The 16,327-nt window shown below is 32.9% G+C and overlaps 1 protein-coding gene across 7 annotated transcripts in view; it reads right to left on the bottom strand.

Annotated features, from left to right (window-relative positions):
- The window catches only part of CACNA2D1 (calcium voltage-gated channel auxiliary subunit alpha2delta 1), a 501,522-nt gene that overhangs the window by 65,745 nt on the left and 419,450 nt on the right, over positions 1 to 16,327 (bottom strand). For all 7 annotated transcript variants that reach the window (XM_057549676.1, XM_007178942.2, XM_007178943.2 and 4 more), the window contains 4 exons: positions 7,914 to 7,992; positions 6,964 to 7,013; positions 5,719 to 5,808; positions 1,556 to 1,633 (listed from right to left, as the gene is read on the bottom strand). In XM_057549676.1, coding sequence (XP_057405659.1) covers positions 1,556 to 1,633; positions 5,719 to 5,808; positions 6,964 to 7,013; positions 7,914 to 7,992 — 297 coding nt within the window. The remainder of the gene's footprint in view (positions 1 to 1,555; positions 1,634 to 5,718; positions 5,809 to 6,963; positions 7,014 to 7,913; positions 7,993 to 16,327) is intronic.

Here is a 16,327-nt window from a genome sequence, read left to right as displayed (position 1 = left end):
GTGTGAGTGTAAACTAACTTTTTGGTATGCTATGATTAAGAAATCACAAAAATGTCCAGTTTAAAGTTAATTAGGCAATATGGAATGAGAAAACCATGGATTTTTGCTGCTGATAATACCTGTGTATACGTGAAAAGTACAATATGTGACCTTATTTGTAATAAAATAGCAGAAATTCTTCCAACACTATTTCTGGTTGCTGCTAACTTCTAAATACCAAACAATGGGCATCACAGTTTTAGTTGCAAATCAGAAAGGCCATGTGGTAAACTGTTATCATAATCTTCTATGGGACATAGGATGTGAATGGCATTAAAATTTAGAATCAGGAATTTTCGTCTTAAATGTAATTATATAAATTATAAAATAAATCAAAATGTTACAAAGAAAATCATAATCCAGTTAATAGTTATCACAAGAACATTTTAAATTTTGTGTAGGTGCACATAGAACGAGAAAGTCATGTCAACAACTGTGCTCTTTTCCCATGAACCAACCCTAGTCTGAGCAAATACCCCAAATTTAAGCATTCCCTTAGATAATCTACATGAGTTAAGAGAATTACTCCTTCCTGAGTTATGATGACTAGAACCAGCAGATAGTTAAGAATGGTAATGGGCCCCCAAAGAGGAATAACCAGTGTTTTCTATGGCTACATTATTAAAATAAGGAGTTCCACTGACGTTTATAATAAGTGAACAAGCAACACTTTAGTGCAACCGACTTCATTATATTATAAACTGGAAATAAATTTCCCTCAAATCAGGAATGTCAACCAAACTATAAAATGAGTATTTAGCATTAAAAAATCTTAACTTCTCCCACATTCTTAAATTCCTTCTTATGTAAGCTAAGAAACAGAAATGTAAACCTACTTTTCAATCAAAAGTATTTTTAAAAAATGAAACAATTTAACAAGTACAAGAGACATGTTTTTCAAAACTTGTAGAACTTCAAGTTGGTAGCATTATATTACACTGACAATATTACCAGCATTATAGAAATCAACATTTTTAATGAAACTCATTAAGTATTTTTCCTGAATCTTAAAAAAAGAGAAAAAAATAATGAGAACTATTCATTTAAATCAGATCCTTAAGTTACACGACAATTAAAAAAAACTATCCTTTGAATGTAAGTTGGAGGAGGAGTGATTCTAAAAAGGTACCTATACACCTGATACAAACATCACCATGGTTTTTTTCTTTGGATTTTTCTTTCTGAACTCCAAGGATATCTTAGATGCATTTAAAAATGTGCACACAATAGTACTACCCATTTATCATGTAATTACTCCTGGAGTTCTGAACTTGTGTTCTCATCAAGTCATAGTTAAATAGAGTTAAGCTGAATCTTGGCTCTGGGGAACTGAGAACTTGACCTGCATTTCCTTTTTCCCAGGTGGTTATCACATAGGCAGCTGCTGCCTTTTACTTCCCGCCTCACAAGACAGTTACATTGTATGTATTTCCTTATAGAAATATCTTATCCACACTGAGCTTCAACGTCATAGCTTATCATTTATTATTATTAATTTTATCAATTAACTTTTAACCTTTAAGTTTGTCTTATTTTCATTTTGGCCGGTTATGTTGAAGACCGGAAGAGTTCCAGTAATGACAAGTCCCAGTTCCTTAAAATAGATTCAGAGAGAAAAGTCAAATTAAAATTACAATTTAAACTTTATCATTCTGCATTAGTTTTTGATATCAGACAGTGCATTTTAGTTACTTTATAAACAGCCACAAAAAATTAGTAATTGATTTTGAAAGCTTACTTTTTAAAAAGGCAATGAAATGTCTTAGAAATAAGCAGGATCTAGTAGGCAGTTCTTTAAGCACTCAACATCTAAAATAACACTCTTAAGAGAGCATTGCAAATAACTATAAAAATCAAATTACACTAAACATTTCAGTAATCCTGCCCCTCCACTCTTTTTTTCATAGTGAGTGATAGTTCTCCTAATACCAGGGACCACCATGAGCAGAGTGATATTAAAATATTGTTTCAAATGATTTACTTAACCTTCCTTTCTTTTTGCTTCATTCTTAACTTTTTTCATGCCCTAAGCCAAAGACTTCATGCTAAACCACAAATGTGTAGCAGAATAACATTATAAACAGAAAAAAAACATGCTACTGATACTGCATCTCTGGGATATTCTAGGTAAGTATACTATGATGTTCAAAAGAAGCAATATTGCTTCTAAGTACTCTCCAAAATAAATAGTGATTTTTGACAAAGTGAAATGATGCAGACAAGACAACTGCAAGCATCAAATATGTAAGTCCAGTCATGAAGCCTTTTAGTATAATAAAAATAATCACATACTGTTACTCAGCATGTAGATAGTTTCCTATGTTACATGAATCCACAGAGATTAGTTGGAATAAACTAATTTTCAGGTCAGAGGTTGCTTTTTTATGACTGTCATCTGCAACAATTATATTTCTTTTAACACTATTTCATGTCAAAACTACATTTTCAACAAAATTACTCTTTAAAATAATTTAAAAATTATTGTTGAAAATTTTGAATTTGCTGAGAAAATATTAGTAATCTTTTTGTGAATAGTGACCCCAAATCCAAATCTCATGACTCCTGTTCTAATTCTAGAAACAGCACGGTCTTATAAAGAAAATGGCTTAGGCTATGGTTTATTATTAATTATACATGTGGGAAGCTCAAAAACAATGGGAACTGAATTAGTGCGGATGGACAATCATAGGCTTTCAGCAGAACAAGATATCAAATTGTTTGGAACCAAGAAAATTAAAATTAAGGAAATGACTACACGTAGTTGGCTGTATGATATACATGTTGGCTTTCTACCTAATCCTAAGGAAGAACATGTGACCATGAAAAATCCTTAATTGAATATGCAAATTAATATTTGCAATGAAAACTTTCCACCTCAAAGAAAGGCAGATTACAGATAATTTAGAAACCTAGTATCCAAGACACCAAAATCCACGGATGTTCAAGTCCCTTATATAAAATGGGTAGTATTTGCATATAACCCATGCACAACTTCCCATAGACTTCAAATTATCTCTAGATAACTTATAATACCTAATACAATGTAAATAGTTGTAAATACAATGTAAATGTTATATAAACAGTTGCCAGTGCCTGGCAAATTCAAGTTTTGCTTTTAAGAACTTTCTGAAATTCTTTTTTCCTGAATGTTTTCAATCTGCAGTTGGTTGTGCCTACAGACGTGGAACACACGGATATGGACGACCGACCGTACATGTATACGCACAGTTTTAAAAATGGTAGCACGGTATAAGATAAGGTATATATGGGTGCTCTTTTTTGTTGCATAACTTTTACATTTACGCAGAATACCATAATTTGCTTCTCAATATGGTAATATGTGCCCCCCAAATGAGATACTAGTCTTCTAACATATTAGACAAAATTATGGATGAACTTATTTGTGCCTGACTTCCATTTTCTCCCTCCTTCATTAAGCAGACCAAAAAAATTGTACTCTATTCCAAGGCACTGTGCAAGTCTCTAAAAAAGAGAAATAAGATTTCTGCCTCCTGGAATTTATTTGATGTTTAGTTTCTAGGGTGCAACTCTTTTCATCTCTCTAACATAAAGAGCCTCACTTTGTCTCCCAAATAAAATGAACCCTCCACAATTTTGTCCCAGTCTTGCTTCTGTTCTCATCTCCCATTATCTCCACAAGTGACTGAGGTATCATTCTTTCAATATACCTGGCACTTCTCCAATTTTCATACTGCACCTCCCTTCTCTGATTTCACTACTCATCACCAAGTTTAGAAACCTTACCTAGACTCATATATTTAGCTAACACGACACCATCTTTTTAACCTCACTCTACTCTATCCCCAAATATATGGCCTTCTTTCTTCTGATTTCCAGAGCTCTCTTCGTTTTTCCCATTATATTCATTACATTTTGTCTTGGATTATTTTTACCTTTTTCTTGTTAAAATAACTGTTAATTTGACCGGCATATATTTTGAATCTGCTATGTGCAGAGATTATAAACAAATACTTAGAAATGAAAGATGGGTCACTTTTTATTCTGAAGTCAGTAAAAAGAATGTTCTGTATATCCACTGACTAGACAATTCATTTGCTTCATTTGTTTCCTTTTTTTTTTCCCACATTTAGTTTCAGCTGGTAGAACAGCATATTTAGAACCCAAATCTCTTCCTAAAGTCATTTGTGCTATCAGTAAGAACCTCACCAACAAGGCAGACATGCTGGTTAATGAACTTCTGGTCATAGGAAATACAACAGGGCATAGTTATTGACTCCTCCTATCATACTTTGTCCTGTGATGGATTTGGATACGTGAAACATTTTGACCATAGATTTAGTTGACCATGTGACCTTAAATAAATATGTGATGTCAAGAAGGAACACTGGACAGTAATTTTAGCGAGGGCTTGAGGTAAGCAAGCTTCACTTTATCTTTCTCAGCACGCAAGGCTGCTGCTAATAGTGCCTATTTTTCTTCTAACTTCCTGTGTATGTTTATTTTACAAGAACCAAATGATAAGTAATTCTAAATGGATTGCATTCTGCCCTTTGGGTTCATCATTGCATTCAGAAAAGTAGTATCAGCATATAATTGAACTCCAAGTAGGAAAAGGGGTTATTGAATTAGCATTTACTTTTCAGGGCTTAATATTTTAAGTCTCTCCAATATATTACATTAGTAAAATTGTTAATAAAGTCTTCTCTAATTAAGTTAAGCGTATGAGTAAATCTTAAATATGATAATTACTATTGATAACTTTCATACCAGGAAAGTAAAAATTACATTAAAACATGATTTCCCAACTTCGGCCCTATTGATATTTTGAGCTGGATAATTCTTTGTTGTGTGTGTGTATGTGTGTGTGTTGGCGGTGTGTGTGACTGTTTTGTGCATTGTGTGGGATGTCTAACAGCATCCCTGGCATCTATTCATTGGATGCCAGTAGCAACCCCTCCCTATTCAGTCATGACAATCAATAGTACCTATGGATATTTCCAAATGACCTGAGGGGCAAAATTACCACCAGTTGAGAGCCAATGCTTTGAAATTTGATGGCGTACCTGTACTAAAATTTCTATTGTGTAGTGGACAGATTAACATGTTTTTATTTGTCATTTCACACCAGATTTGATCACTTCAATGGCTATTTCCATAAATATTTGGGGTTGAATCTAAAGCAAGAAATTATATATGAAGAGGTGGTTAGGTTTGTGATTGTTCCAGGATAGGGTAAGATACTTTCTATTTAACTGCATGTACTTCTGAGTTTTGTTGAGTCTGGTTTGAGATATGGAGGATATACATGCTTCTGCTAGCTGAAGTCTATTTTAAAAATACCTTCTTCACAATTCCTGTTCAAAATCTGCAGTAATAGGTACTAATTCATGTGACTTTAGTATTTTTTTTACATAAAAATTCAAAAAGTTATCAAAATGGTCTTAAATTCAAGATTACAGGTTTGAAATTCTACATCCTCAATGGCAACTGAAAAATAACACTTCACATCTGTGGTTCTCCACTACACATAAGTCTACATTTTTATGTAAATTATCTAAATTCTAGCAAAGAAGGTTGTGATAGAAGGAATTTTGAAAGGGTTTCATGAACAGGAAAAGAGAAATGGAAGCTAGAAAGAAATAGAAGTCAGCCGTGTGCTTTTGTTATGACAGTCTTTGGTTGAACAGCCTAGCTTACCAGTGCATCCAGGTATACATTTGTCCACTGGACTTGCTTAGCTTTGTCTCCTGCTAAAACCATTGGTCTTCCCAGAACATCCAAATATTCCTATATATACATATACATAAAAAGGAGTTACGTGGTTGAAAACTAGGAATGCAGTGCTAAAAAAAAAAAAAAAAAAAAAACTCCACAGAGAAAAAATTATCTAGAGTTAAAAATGAAGATGGAATCAAAATTATTAAGAAAGTTAAGCATATAATCATTCAATTCCTACTTTGGGTACTCCATAAATGGTATGTCTGCATACTTAGAATCAATAATATTTGACTTATATTATTTATACAATGTATCTACCCCAGTTTTTTTTCTAGTAACAAAATATTCTCTTTCTGAGGTTCAGCCAACAATAAGTGAAGTAGGTTCCTTGTGAATTGTTTTATGTTAATCTAAACTATTTAAGGCTCTGTGATTTACTGGATGGAACTACACAAATTTGAAATAATAAAGCAGCCACGTACTTGTTTTCATATCACAGATTGTTTGGCTGAAATTCAAAACTACATTTAAACATATCAAAAAATACATGAACTACTGTGCCAAATCTAGACATCAGGCTTAAATACAGCTGCTGTTTCATTTCAAAATTCAATGTATTCAGTATTCATTTCCACAAATGCCACGTTATCTGTGCTAAATTTTGACTTAGTTTATTTTGTAGACCCTCAGTTATGTTTAGAATTAATGAGTTTAAGTAGCAATTTAGGAATATTTAAAAATAATATACATTTAAATTAACTTAATTGCTTCAATCTCCCTGGTTATTTAACAAGCATGTTTTCAACTGAATGGTTGCAGAAAAATCATCTCCTTGTTGTAAGTTGTAATAATTATTGTTTAATTTTCTGTTGTACCTACAACTTGGAGAAACTCATTTAAATAATTTGCAATAGAACCAAGTTGAAATTATATGATGAGACTGTTAGTAAACTGATTTTATTTACTTTCTATTATGTTTTTAACATCTGAGAAGAAAAAAATACTCATATATTTTTGCCTGAGTTTTGGATGTTTAAAAACACTTGGAACCTTAATGAAATGAAAACCAATACATTACCATGATACTCATCATTTTATTACAAATGGAATAGTATGAATCATTTATTCATTTTCACCCATTTTATCCATATTGAGCATATTTAAAGCAGCGAAGAAATACCCTAGTTTGAAAAAATACTTTAAACAAGTTTTAAAAAACCATACCTGAGTATTGATTCTTATTGCTCCAATGGAAGGAATTTCATAATAATAACCTGAAATATATATATATATATACAGATTTATACATATAAACATTATGATAAAATAAAGGACCACAAAATTATTTCATGGCTTTGTAGGAGACACTGAGCACTTCTAATTGAGCAAACACTAAAATATCAACATCACTGATAAATCTGGAAAATGTTTGATGAATGTATTCTCATAGCAAATACACAGGCTTTATGAGAAATAACACTACATTTCTTAGACTGTATAAAACAAATGTTATTTTTCTACAAAGCAGTAGGGAACCTGGTATCATTAAAATTTTTTTTCATTGAAGAAATTATTAAAAATACACAGTGATGGGTATCTAACAATTATATTCATATAAAATACCTGCCTAAAAATAGCTTTCAGAATAAATCTACGTTCTTTTTATTGCCATGTGGCATTTTTCAAATAACATGGTTTTTTTGTCTGAGTATAAAAGTAATATAGGTTCACTGCACAAAGTCTGAATTACCTAGGAATGTATAAGAAGACATTTAAAGAAACAATAATTTAACCACTCAGAGAAAAAAATGTGCATATTGTGTCACACTTCCTGATATCTAAGTTTTACATAATTCAGATATTGTTTCATTCTTAATTCTTCATGTCAAGTTATATTTGATAAGCATCATTAGTATCATGTAATAAAATATACTCCTTTATAAATGTACAATATGATCAGATGTCTGCATTTTAATGTAATGCAACACTAATATCAAAGTTTCTTATGTGTATGTTTTTTTAATAGAAAACATCTTCAGCATCTTATTCTTGCCTTGATTCCTATAAAAAATTAGCTATAACTTTAGAGTATTTTAAATGATAATATGTAGAACTAACAACTACCAAATTCTTCTTCGTATAATAAAATGTGGTCAAGTAAACAGACTTGTTACCTTTATTTTCACAGGCCATCCACTGAATAGGTCCTCTGTCATAATTATGTTGACCAACTGAAAATGTGAATACACGTACCTGGTGAATTGAAAAATGGGTATCTGTTAGGCTGCATAAAATTTAATTGAAAGGCAAAACAAAATAACTAAAATAAAAAACATGTAAAAGCATGGTTTTCAGTTAATTAATGTGACAAGAAGAATTGAGGCCACTAAATCACTCAAGAAGGCACCAGAGAGAAACCACATAATCTACTGTAAAAATAGACTTCAGTTACTGAATTTAAGTTAGTACTTGGGTGCCCTGCACCATATGTCAATCCTGTGGCAGGATCATGACTAAAGTTTCATTAGTAGAAATGGCATCTTTCAGGTTCAACCCAACTTCACCTGTCTCACTTGGTTAAGACATATTATTCACATATTTAGTCACTGCAAAGAAAAAAAAAAAGTCCTATTTCATAGGTATGAGATTATAAAAATGTATATAGAAAGATGGTCATTATACTTTTAGTTGCTTAGGGCATTATACTTAATGATGGTTTCACTACTTTCACATCATAGAAATATTTAGGATGTACATGTATGATTATGATGTTAGTCATATTACTTACTTTCTATAAAAGATGACTGGCATATATGATAAATATTTTAAGCTCCTAGCATTTTTAAAAAGAATCAAAATATTGACTATTTCTAATATATAATATGCAAATGTTTAAAAATTTAATTGAGATAGTGTTTAATTATAGTAATTTATATATTCATTGGAAGCCACTGAATTTAAATAGTATAAAAGCATAGAAGATAAATTCAATGATGTCAATAAGTATTTAATAAAATGGCTATTTGACTTATATCGATTTTTACCAATTTAGTAATCTAAGTAAACAGGTATTGTAAGTTCATCATTTTAGCTTTTTCTAAAGATAAACATGCAGAAAATCACTTTTCCATGAATTTATGGTCTGGTTTGAACTATGTTAAGAGCGTTTCCCTAATTCATGTCGATTGTTTGAATTGACATTTTCTAACCGTTTCATCTGTTTCATCTTTTGCACAACTGCAGAGCACAAACCTCGAAAGAGATTTCACATCTGTTCTCTGTTCTTTTGCTGGTCTTGACTGCACCGAGATCACATCATGACAATCCTTGCCCTAAAATGTACATCAGGGATGTTGTTTCACTTGTAAAGTTTTATGTGAGCCACCCTTAGGTCGTCCGGGTTTGCCTCGGCTAGTTATGTAGGAAGCCATACGTCAGAGTTTTAATCACCTCAAATTGTAAGGACAAATGACTGGTTCTAGTTTAACAGAAGTTGGTGACACCCACCTCTCTCTCTCTCAATCCCTCAAAATGCAAAATGCAGCCTCATTTCCTTAAAATCTTCAATTGGGTCATTTTGGGGGCTATGTATTTCAGTGTAGCGTCACTACTTACATCGTAAAACTTGCTCCTAAATGGAAATATTTTTATAAACAGGTTGGCAACCCTACTAACAGTTCAATTTAACTGCCATACCTTAAAAAACTGTCACGCGAATTCAGGGCAGGGAAACAATCAAGATGCTCCAGAAAGCACTTGGGGATGGCTTTCATAATTAACATTTGAAAGCATGTCTCACACTTTTAAAGCACTGCTTTATCTGGTCGCTCCTCTTACCACGACAGCGTTCCAGTAAAATGTTTTCCATAGAATACTTTTCAGTACAAAGAAATAAATAATAAGACTAAATGAATTATTATATCTACATCCCTAGAAATCAAACATTTCTAATAACAAAGAGGCTACACTTAGACACACACTATGTGATTATTTTGACTGATGTTATTCATTAAATAGTCCAAATAAACACAACTCAGCCAAAAAACATACTAGTAAAACACAACCACCAACAACAAAACTTGTTGTTTTATTCGTTTTGCTACAAAAGTTTTGCCTGACCCCCATCGTTGGCCTCCATGGAGACCTCAGAGGTTGTTCAAATTAAGGAATTCCGCATCAGAGCTGGGTGTCGAAGTGTACATTGTCATAATTAATTATAATTTAATAAAATTTTACTGCACACTAGGCTTTTTTTTTCTCTCTCTTTATTCATTTATCACATAGGTCCTTCCCTGGCTATTTGAATATAGGCTGCATTAACTGACTGAATCATTCCCATATTACAAATATATAATTTTTACCGCTTTCTCAGTTGTGCCACAATGAAGAGTTGTGGCACATGGATGTTCAGCTGCGGCACGCATGCGGGATCTAGTTCCCCGACCAGGGATCGGGAACACGGGCCCCCTGCATTGACAGCATTGAGTCTTACCCACTGGACCACCTGGGAAGTCCCTAGACATTTTTTTTTCTTTTTTTTAAAAAAGATTGATTGATTGATTGATTGTTTGATTGATTGATTGCTATGTTGGGTCTTCGTTTCTGTGCGAGGGCTTTCTCCAGTTGTGGCGAGCGGGGGCCACTCTTCATCGCGGTGCGCGGGCTTCTCACTATCGTGGCCTCTCTTGTTGCGGAGCACAGGCTCCAGACGCGCAGGCTCAGTAATTGTGGCTCACGGGCCCACCTGCTCCGCGGCATGTGGGATCTTCCCAGACCAGGGGTCGAACCCGTGTCCCCTGAATTGGCAGGCAGATTCTCAACCACTGCGCCACCAGGGAAGCCCCCTAGACACTTTTGAAGACATTATTTTTCTGAAATTTTCCTACCAATGGTTACTAAAATCTTAAAATTTACAAATTCAACCTTTCTATAGTTTCAGCAACTGCCTTACCATTACAATATTTACAAACTTTTTCTAATATATCTAAAATGTTTATTTTTCTCTTGGGGGATATACACATACACACAAAACATATGCATGTAAAAATTTAATGATTTTATAGATTATCTTAGAATTTTCTAAAATGATTTTATAAATATATATTTTGTTGAGAAAATTTTAATATAAACCACTCACACTTTTTAATTCTTTATATGACAGTGAAAAAATCAACATAAACATTACTTCAATCCCAGGTGCTGTACCCATGCTGAATTTGGCTTTGCTTTACACATTTTAGCTAATTATGTAATAAGGACTTTAACTTCATTGATTTCATAAGGAGGTGTGATATTCAACATTTCATAGTGCATGTACACAATGAATTGGTGAAATTTGATTATTTTTGTATCCTAACTTTCCACTTGGAGTTTTAGATAGTTTCATTCCTCCTATTCCACACTATATTACTGCCACCCCGTGGAAGAGTTAATGAACTAACTAAAATTCCAGATGCCAAATCCACAGAGATGATTGCTATCCCCTCATTCTTCTGGTGTTTTTCACCTCTTTAAGTGTACCATTCTTCCTTAGCTATAATTCTGGGGAAAGGAAAAAATAAAGTGATTCCTTGAAATAGGCACGATTTAGAAATTAAGGTATATTACATTCTCAAAGATGTGTAATTTTAGAGTTCTTTTCTTATTAGTGTATTTACATGATCTTACATAAAAACAAATAAAATGACATATAAAATAACTTGAAACACAATGTGCAGTCATACAAGCGAAATATTTCATCTGAAGTCTCCATTAAGCAAATTATTACTTTAAATCAGGCCTCCATTAAAGCAAAGTTAACTTTACATTGATAATTACAACATGAGATCCATGTAACAAATACATACTGGAGACTTCTGTTCTAAGTGAAATGTTCCTAGAAAATTTGCTAAATGATCCTGAACTGGTTGATTTTAGGCCATGTTTCAGAATGTTCAGCTCTGTGAGGGTTATATATGAAACATACACAGTTATAGATGGCTTTGAAAAATATTCTTCATAATGCTGGAGTCTAGGTCTCTAACAGAAATAATGTGCGAAGGTAGTATTGAATAAACGCTGGCTAGGGTTAAAACAGTTCCAAGATTGCACTACTGTATCTTTTATAGTGCCTTATACAGAAATAGAAATAAGTATTAAATGAAAAAAAATTGAATAGCTAAATGAGTGGTCTTAACGTTTTCCCAGAGGGACATAAGACAAACTTTGATATCATCTGACATATAAATCAGTTCATTATTATAATAGAGTAGAGCCAAACCGGACTGATAGACATCTTGCATTTTATAATCTGGGTTGTTTCATATACTTATATCATGGTAAATTCATAATCTTTTTTTTTTATGTTACGCTGACTTGCTCAATGGAGATGAGCAAACTTTTTCAGGCAAATTAAAGTATGTATAGTACACTTAAACCATTTATGTACTGTATTATTCCTAGAGAATGAAAATAACTCATAATTATTGACTCGTGCTTAGTTATATAAGAGTATTCATAAAATAAATTGTAATTTGAGAGCGTATTTAATAAAATTAAACTTAAAACAATTAAAAATTAGTCTCTATTATTAGTTGCAAATTTATATAATTCGGCCTTCAGTTGGTTCAAAAATCATTTTTTCTCTGAACAGAACATTATAATTCCAAGATGTAAATTTGACATGTCAAGCCTGACCTTCTTGATCAGAGAAAACTTTTAATTAACAGCAAATTGGGTTATTGATTGGTTTCTTACAATACACCACTGATTTATCCTTCAGTTCTAGACTTCCGCTACTCTGGTTTTTATTTTGTCTTGTTTGTTGAAGACTAAAATACTTGTCTTCAATTAAGATTTTTCCAAAACCACAGGGTCAACCTATTTTTAAAAGCCATAGGAATTTCTTGTTTCCCAGCAGAACCCAGTTACTGGAAACTGTCACCTCAACAATTATCAGTTACCCAGAGTTCAAGTTTAATTTACAATAGGCAAATCTCCAAGGAATAATGGAAATGAGACTATGAAGAAAGAAAGCCAATAAAACTAAAATAAAAACTTCAGCTATCGACTCATGTTAGAAAAATAATGTCAGAAATGGGTTTTATTAATTTACTGTGCGTACTAAAATTTTTGGCATGAAGCCTATAAAAATACTAGATTGGACTGAATATTTTAGGAGAAAATTCTACAGTGGTTTCCATAATTCACAAGTGTATCAGAATCCAGAGCATTTAAAATAGCCTACATCTCTAGTTTTATAGCATTATGAAATAAATAAGTGTCCAAATGCATCTTTCACACTTAATTTATTTTATAAAGCCCAGCGATCTGAAAGGTTCTTACAAGCCTGCAAAGATCTGATGGCTTAGTTTAATCCATCTTAGCCTCTTAAGGCTGTGAGAAATATGTCCCTTAGCAGTAAAGCCTTGCTATCTGACCAGAAGGAAAGATCCTGGGTGGGCAAATGATGATTGGCATGGCCACAAGGCTGCCCTGGAGAGAGAGACACACAACCAGACGGCGTATTCCACATGAGGTTATGAAATTTGGACTGTAGATCATTTAAATGACTGACTTTGCCACTTTAGTAGCTGTTTAACTTTCAACAAGTTCCTTAACGTCTCAAATTTTGGTTTTATTTCCAAAAGGGGGATGATGTTGACGGTAATAAACATCTTTTGTCATATGGTTATTACAATTGTGAATGAAGTAATACATGAAAATCTTTTGTATTATATGGAAAATAATAAGAACAATAAATATTATCTATGGTAATAAAGATGACCATGATGATGATGGTGACTACAATTGTCTCCTACAGTCAAGCTATCAGAATTCAATGAGGTAACATTTTCCATTAGTGGGATACTAGCCTTTCGTGCCTTAAAAAGAATTTAAATTAACTTGAAGTAACACCTTCCCAAAGGAACAAACTTGGCTTGCTTTATTACATTTTAGCAATAAACTCCAAAGAAAAGGAGCCAATATTGTCTAAATGCCATTGTGTCCATATAAGATATATCTGCATGGAATTGCCCAGGGTCTGACGAAGGCAAGAATTTCATAAGTGACCTTTGAATTAGTCTGAGTAAATCACACAAAGCAACTTTAAAAAAGGAAAACAAAATGCAGTAGGTTTTGCCTACATGATCTTAAAGCACCAAGCAGATATTTCTCTCACATCTCTTGCATGTGCGTACGTAACATAGACACACGCCTCAGGATTATGTCGGTGTTTAAAATTTTTAACAATTATAATGAATCACCCTTGCATTATCAGATTATAAGGAAGTAATTTTGGGTTTCCCTTCCCTCTGCATACATTTATAGTACTTGACACAGGAGGAATAAGCTATGGACGCATTTCATTTCCAAGCAGTTATAGCTCTGCAAAGACTATTGTCAGCAGAGGCCAGGAAATAAGCAATATACTGATTCATTTCAGGTGTTCTTCTTGGGTAATGCTAAATACTTCACTGACACTAATTATGAGAATACTCATGAAAAACTACGTGTTGGATGGGTGAGGGTGAATGGAGAGGTTCCATCAATACAGTAGTTTTTTTATATAAACTTAAGCCCTCCCTACTTACTTATAAGATGACATATCCAAGAGTGGAACATAAATTTTACTCTACATTCCACTTATAAGGAAAAAATTGTTTTAAATTATTTGCTTTTAAAAGAGCAAAGCTATTGAGTTTTTTAACATTTACGAATGTTTTATAGTTTACCTTCGAGCTTACTTATTGCATATTTATATTTACTTATGCTGGGCATCCTCAGGAAATATACTTAGCAACTGCTGTGCGTCAAGCCCTTGCTAGCCTCTAAGGAGTCAATGGTAGGTTTACAAACTAACACAACCCCTAGTTCATGGAGCTTTTAATAGAGGAGAGTTCAAGATAACAGACGAATAAGTACATAATTAAAATAATAAAAAATGTAATCTGGGAGAAAGAAAACAAAGAGGAAAGATGGTGCTGAAATAGAGAATGAAAAAGAAGGTGTGTGGGGAAAGGAGACCACACTAGAAAGACCGAGCAGGGAAGACCTCTGCGCAGAGATACACGGCAAGCAGAGTTCTCAATCTGAGAAGGCAGCCACAGAAAAAGCAGAACAGAGTGCCTCTCCTGGTAGAATGATTTCACACAAACAAAAGGCAATCCCAATTTTAGGTGGCACAATTCTACCTAGAAATTATTTCGAGTGCATTTTTTGCACTCTATGGCTTAAGTCTTGCAATATATTTTGTGCTTAATGTAATACTTATCCTCATTTTTCATTGGATTTGTTTTAGCTACTAAATTAAGGACTCTGTAAAATGTATGGAAGTAATATTACTCAGACCTGAAGAGAAAGTACCTGATAATATTTTCCTTAGTTTAGGCAATGAATTATCAACAGTAATTGTATTCTAAGAAAGCAAATGTAAATAAATCTGTCAGAGAGAAGGACACATACACACATGCACACGCACACACACACATGCATTTTAAATTGATCATCTCTCTATTCGGCCAGTGTTACTTGTAATTATTGTTTTCAGCTATACCATAAGTCCAGCATACATAATATATTTGGTTTTTAGAACACAGGTACAGTTCCTAATCTAAAGCTGAAAAATCTTTTGGAAACTGTTGAAAGTGCCAAAATACATGAAATGAAACTTTTTAGAAGCAGTGTATTTGTTAAACAGTATTAAATATTCTACAAGTCTGAATGCCCTTCATCATCACATGTTTGAACATTCCTTCCAAAGGCTTCATTCTTTCCCGATGGAGAAGCCAGGCAGAGACAATTGAGAAGGCAATGAATTATTTGCCATGAATTATTTTCCCTACCATCTGTTGAAAAAGTAATTGACAGTTTTCACTCTTATTGTATAAAACACATAGGCAGATTCAGCCATTTGGGATTTGATTTAGATTTTTGTAGCCTATAAATTATTTCTCTCTATTTTGGATCTGACAAAAAAATAGAAAAGACTGCCAATCATTTTTTAAAGAATTAAAAAAAATAATGCATCTATTGTCAGGCAATTATAACTTAAGCTATGCATTCTTTATTTTAAAAATTATTCCACATCTATCATATGCTTTTTTCCCATTTGTTCTTCTCTTTCGATTTACTAGTTATTTTGAAATTTTCATTTTATAGATTTTGAATACCTTTTTATTTTTGATTAATTCTGAGAATTAACCTAAGAGTCTGAGAACTATTTTCTAGCTGGCTAGACAATCTTAGGTGTGTACTGCTAACCAAAATCCCTTTGCTATTATACAGAAAATCAAATATCTTTAATTTTCCTAGGTCTGGGAATTATCTTTCAACTCTGTGTCTGGTTTTACTTTCCTTTATTCATTTGTTTGCACTCCACGATAAGAGTTCATTTTGGTTTTGGCACCATTTTTAAGGAAGTCTCATACACATGGGTGAGCCCTAAGGAATGGCATAGTTGCAGGTAAAGATTAGAAAGTGAATGCATTTTAATGTGGAACAGCTGTGTGAGGAGATTACCATGGACTCAGTTTTAAACTGTACCTATCTATAATCAGGTAGATTAATTCCCAAGAGTAATACATTTCAAAAGAACCCAAACATTTTG

Source organism: Balaenoptera acutorostrata, chromosome 7, assembly GCF_949987535.1.
Source record: "Balaenoptera acutorostrata chromosome 7, mBalAcu1.1, whole genome shotgun sequence".
In the NCBI taxonomy this organism is placed as follows: domain Eukaryota; kingdom Metazoa; phylum Chordata; class Mammalia; order Artiodactyla; family Balaenopteridae; genus Balaenoptera; species Balaenoptera acutorostrata.
Note: the sequence above shows the minus strand (reverse complement) of the source record. Positions and strands in the feature narration are given on the sequence as shown.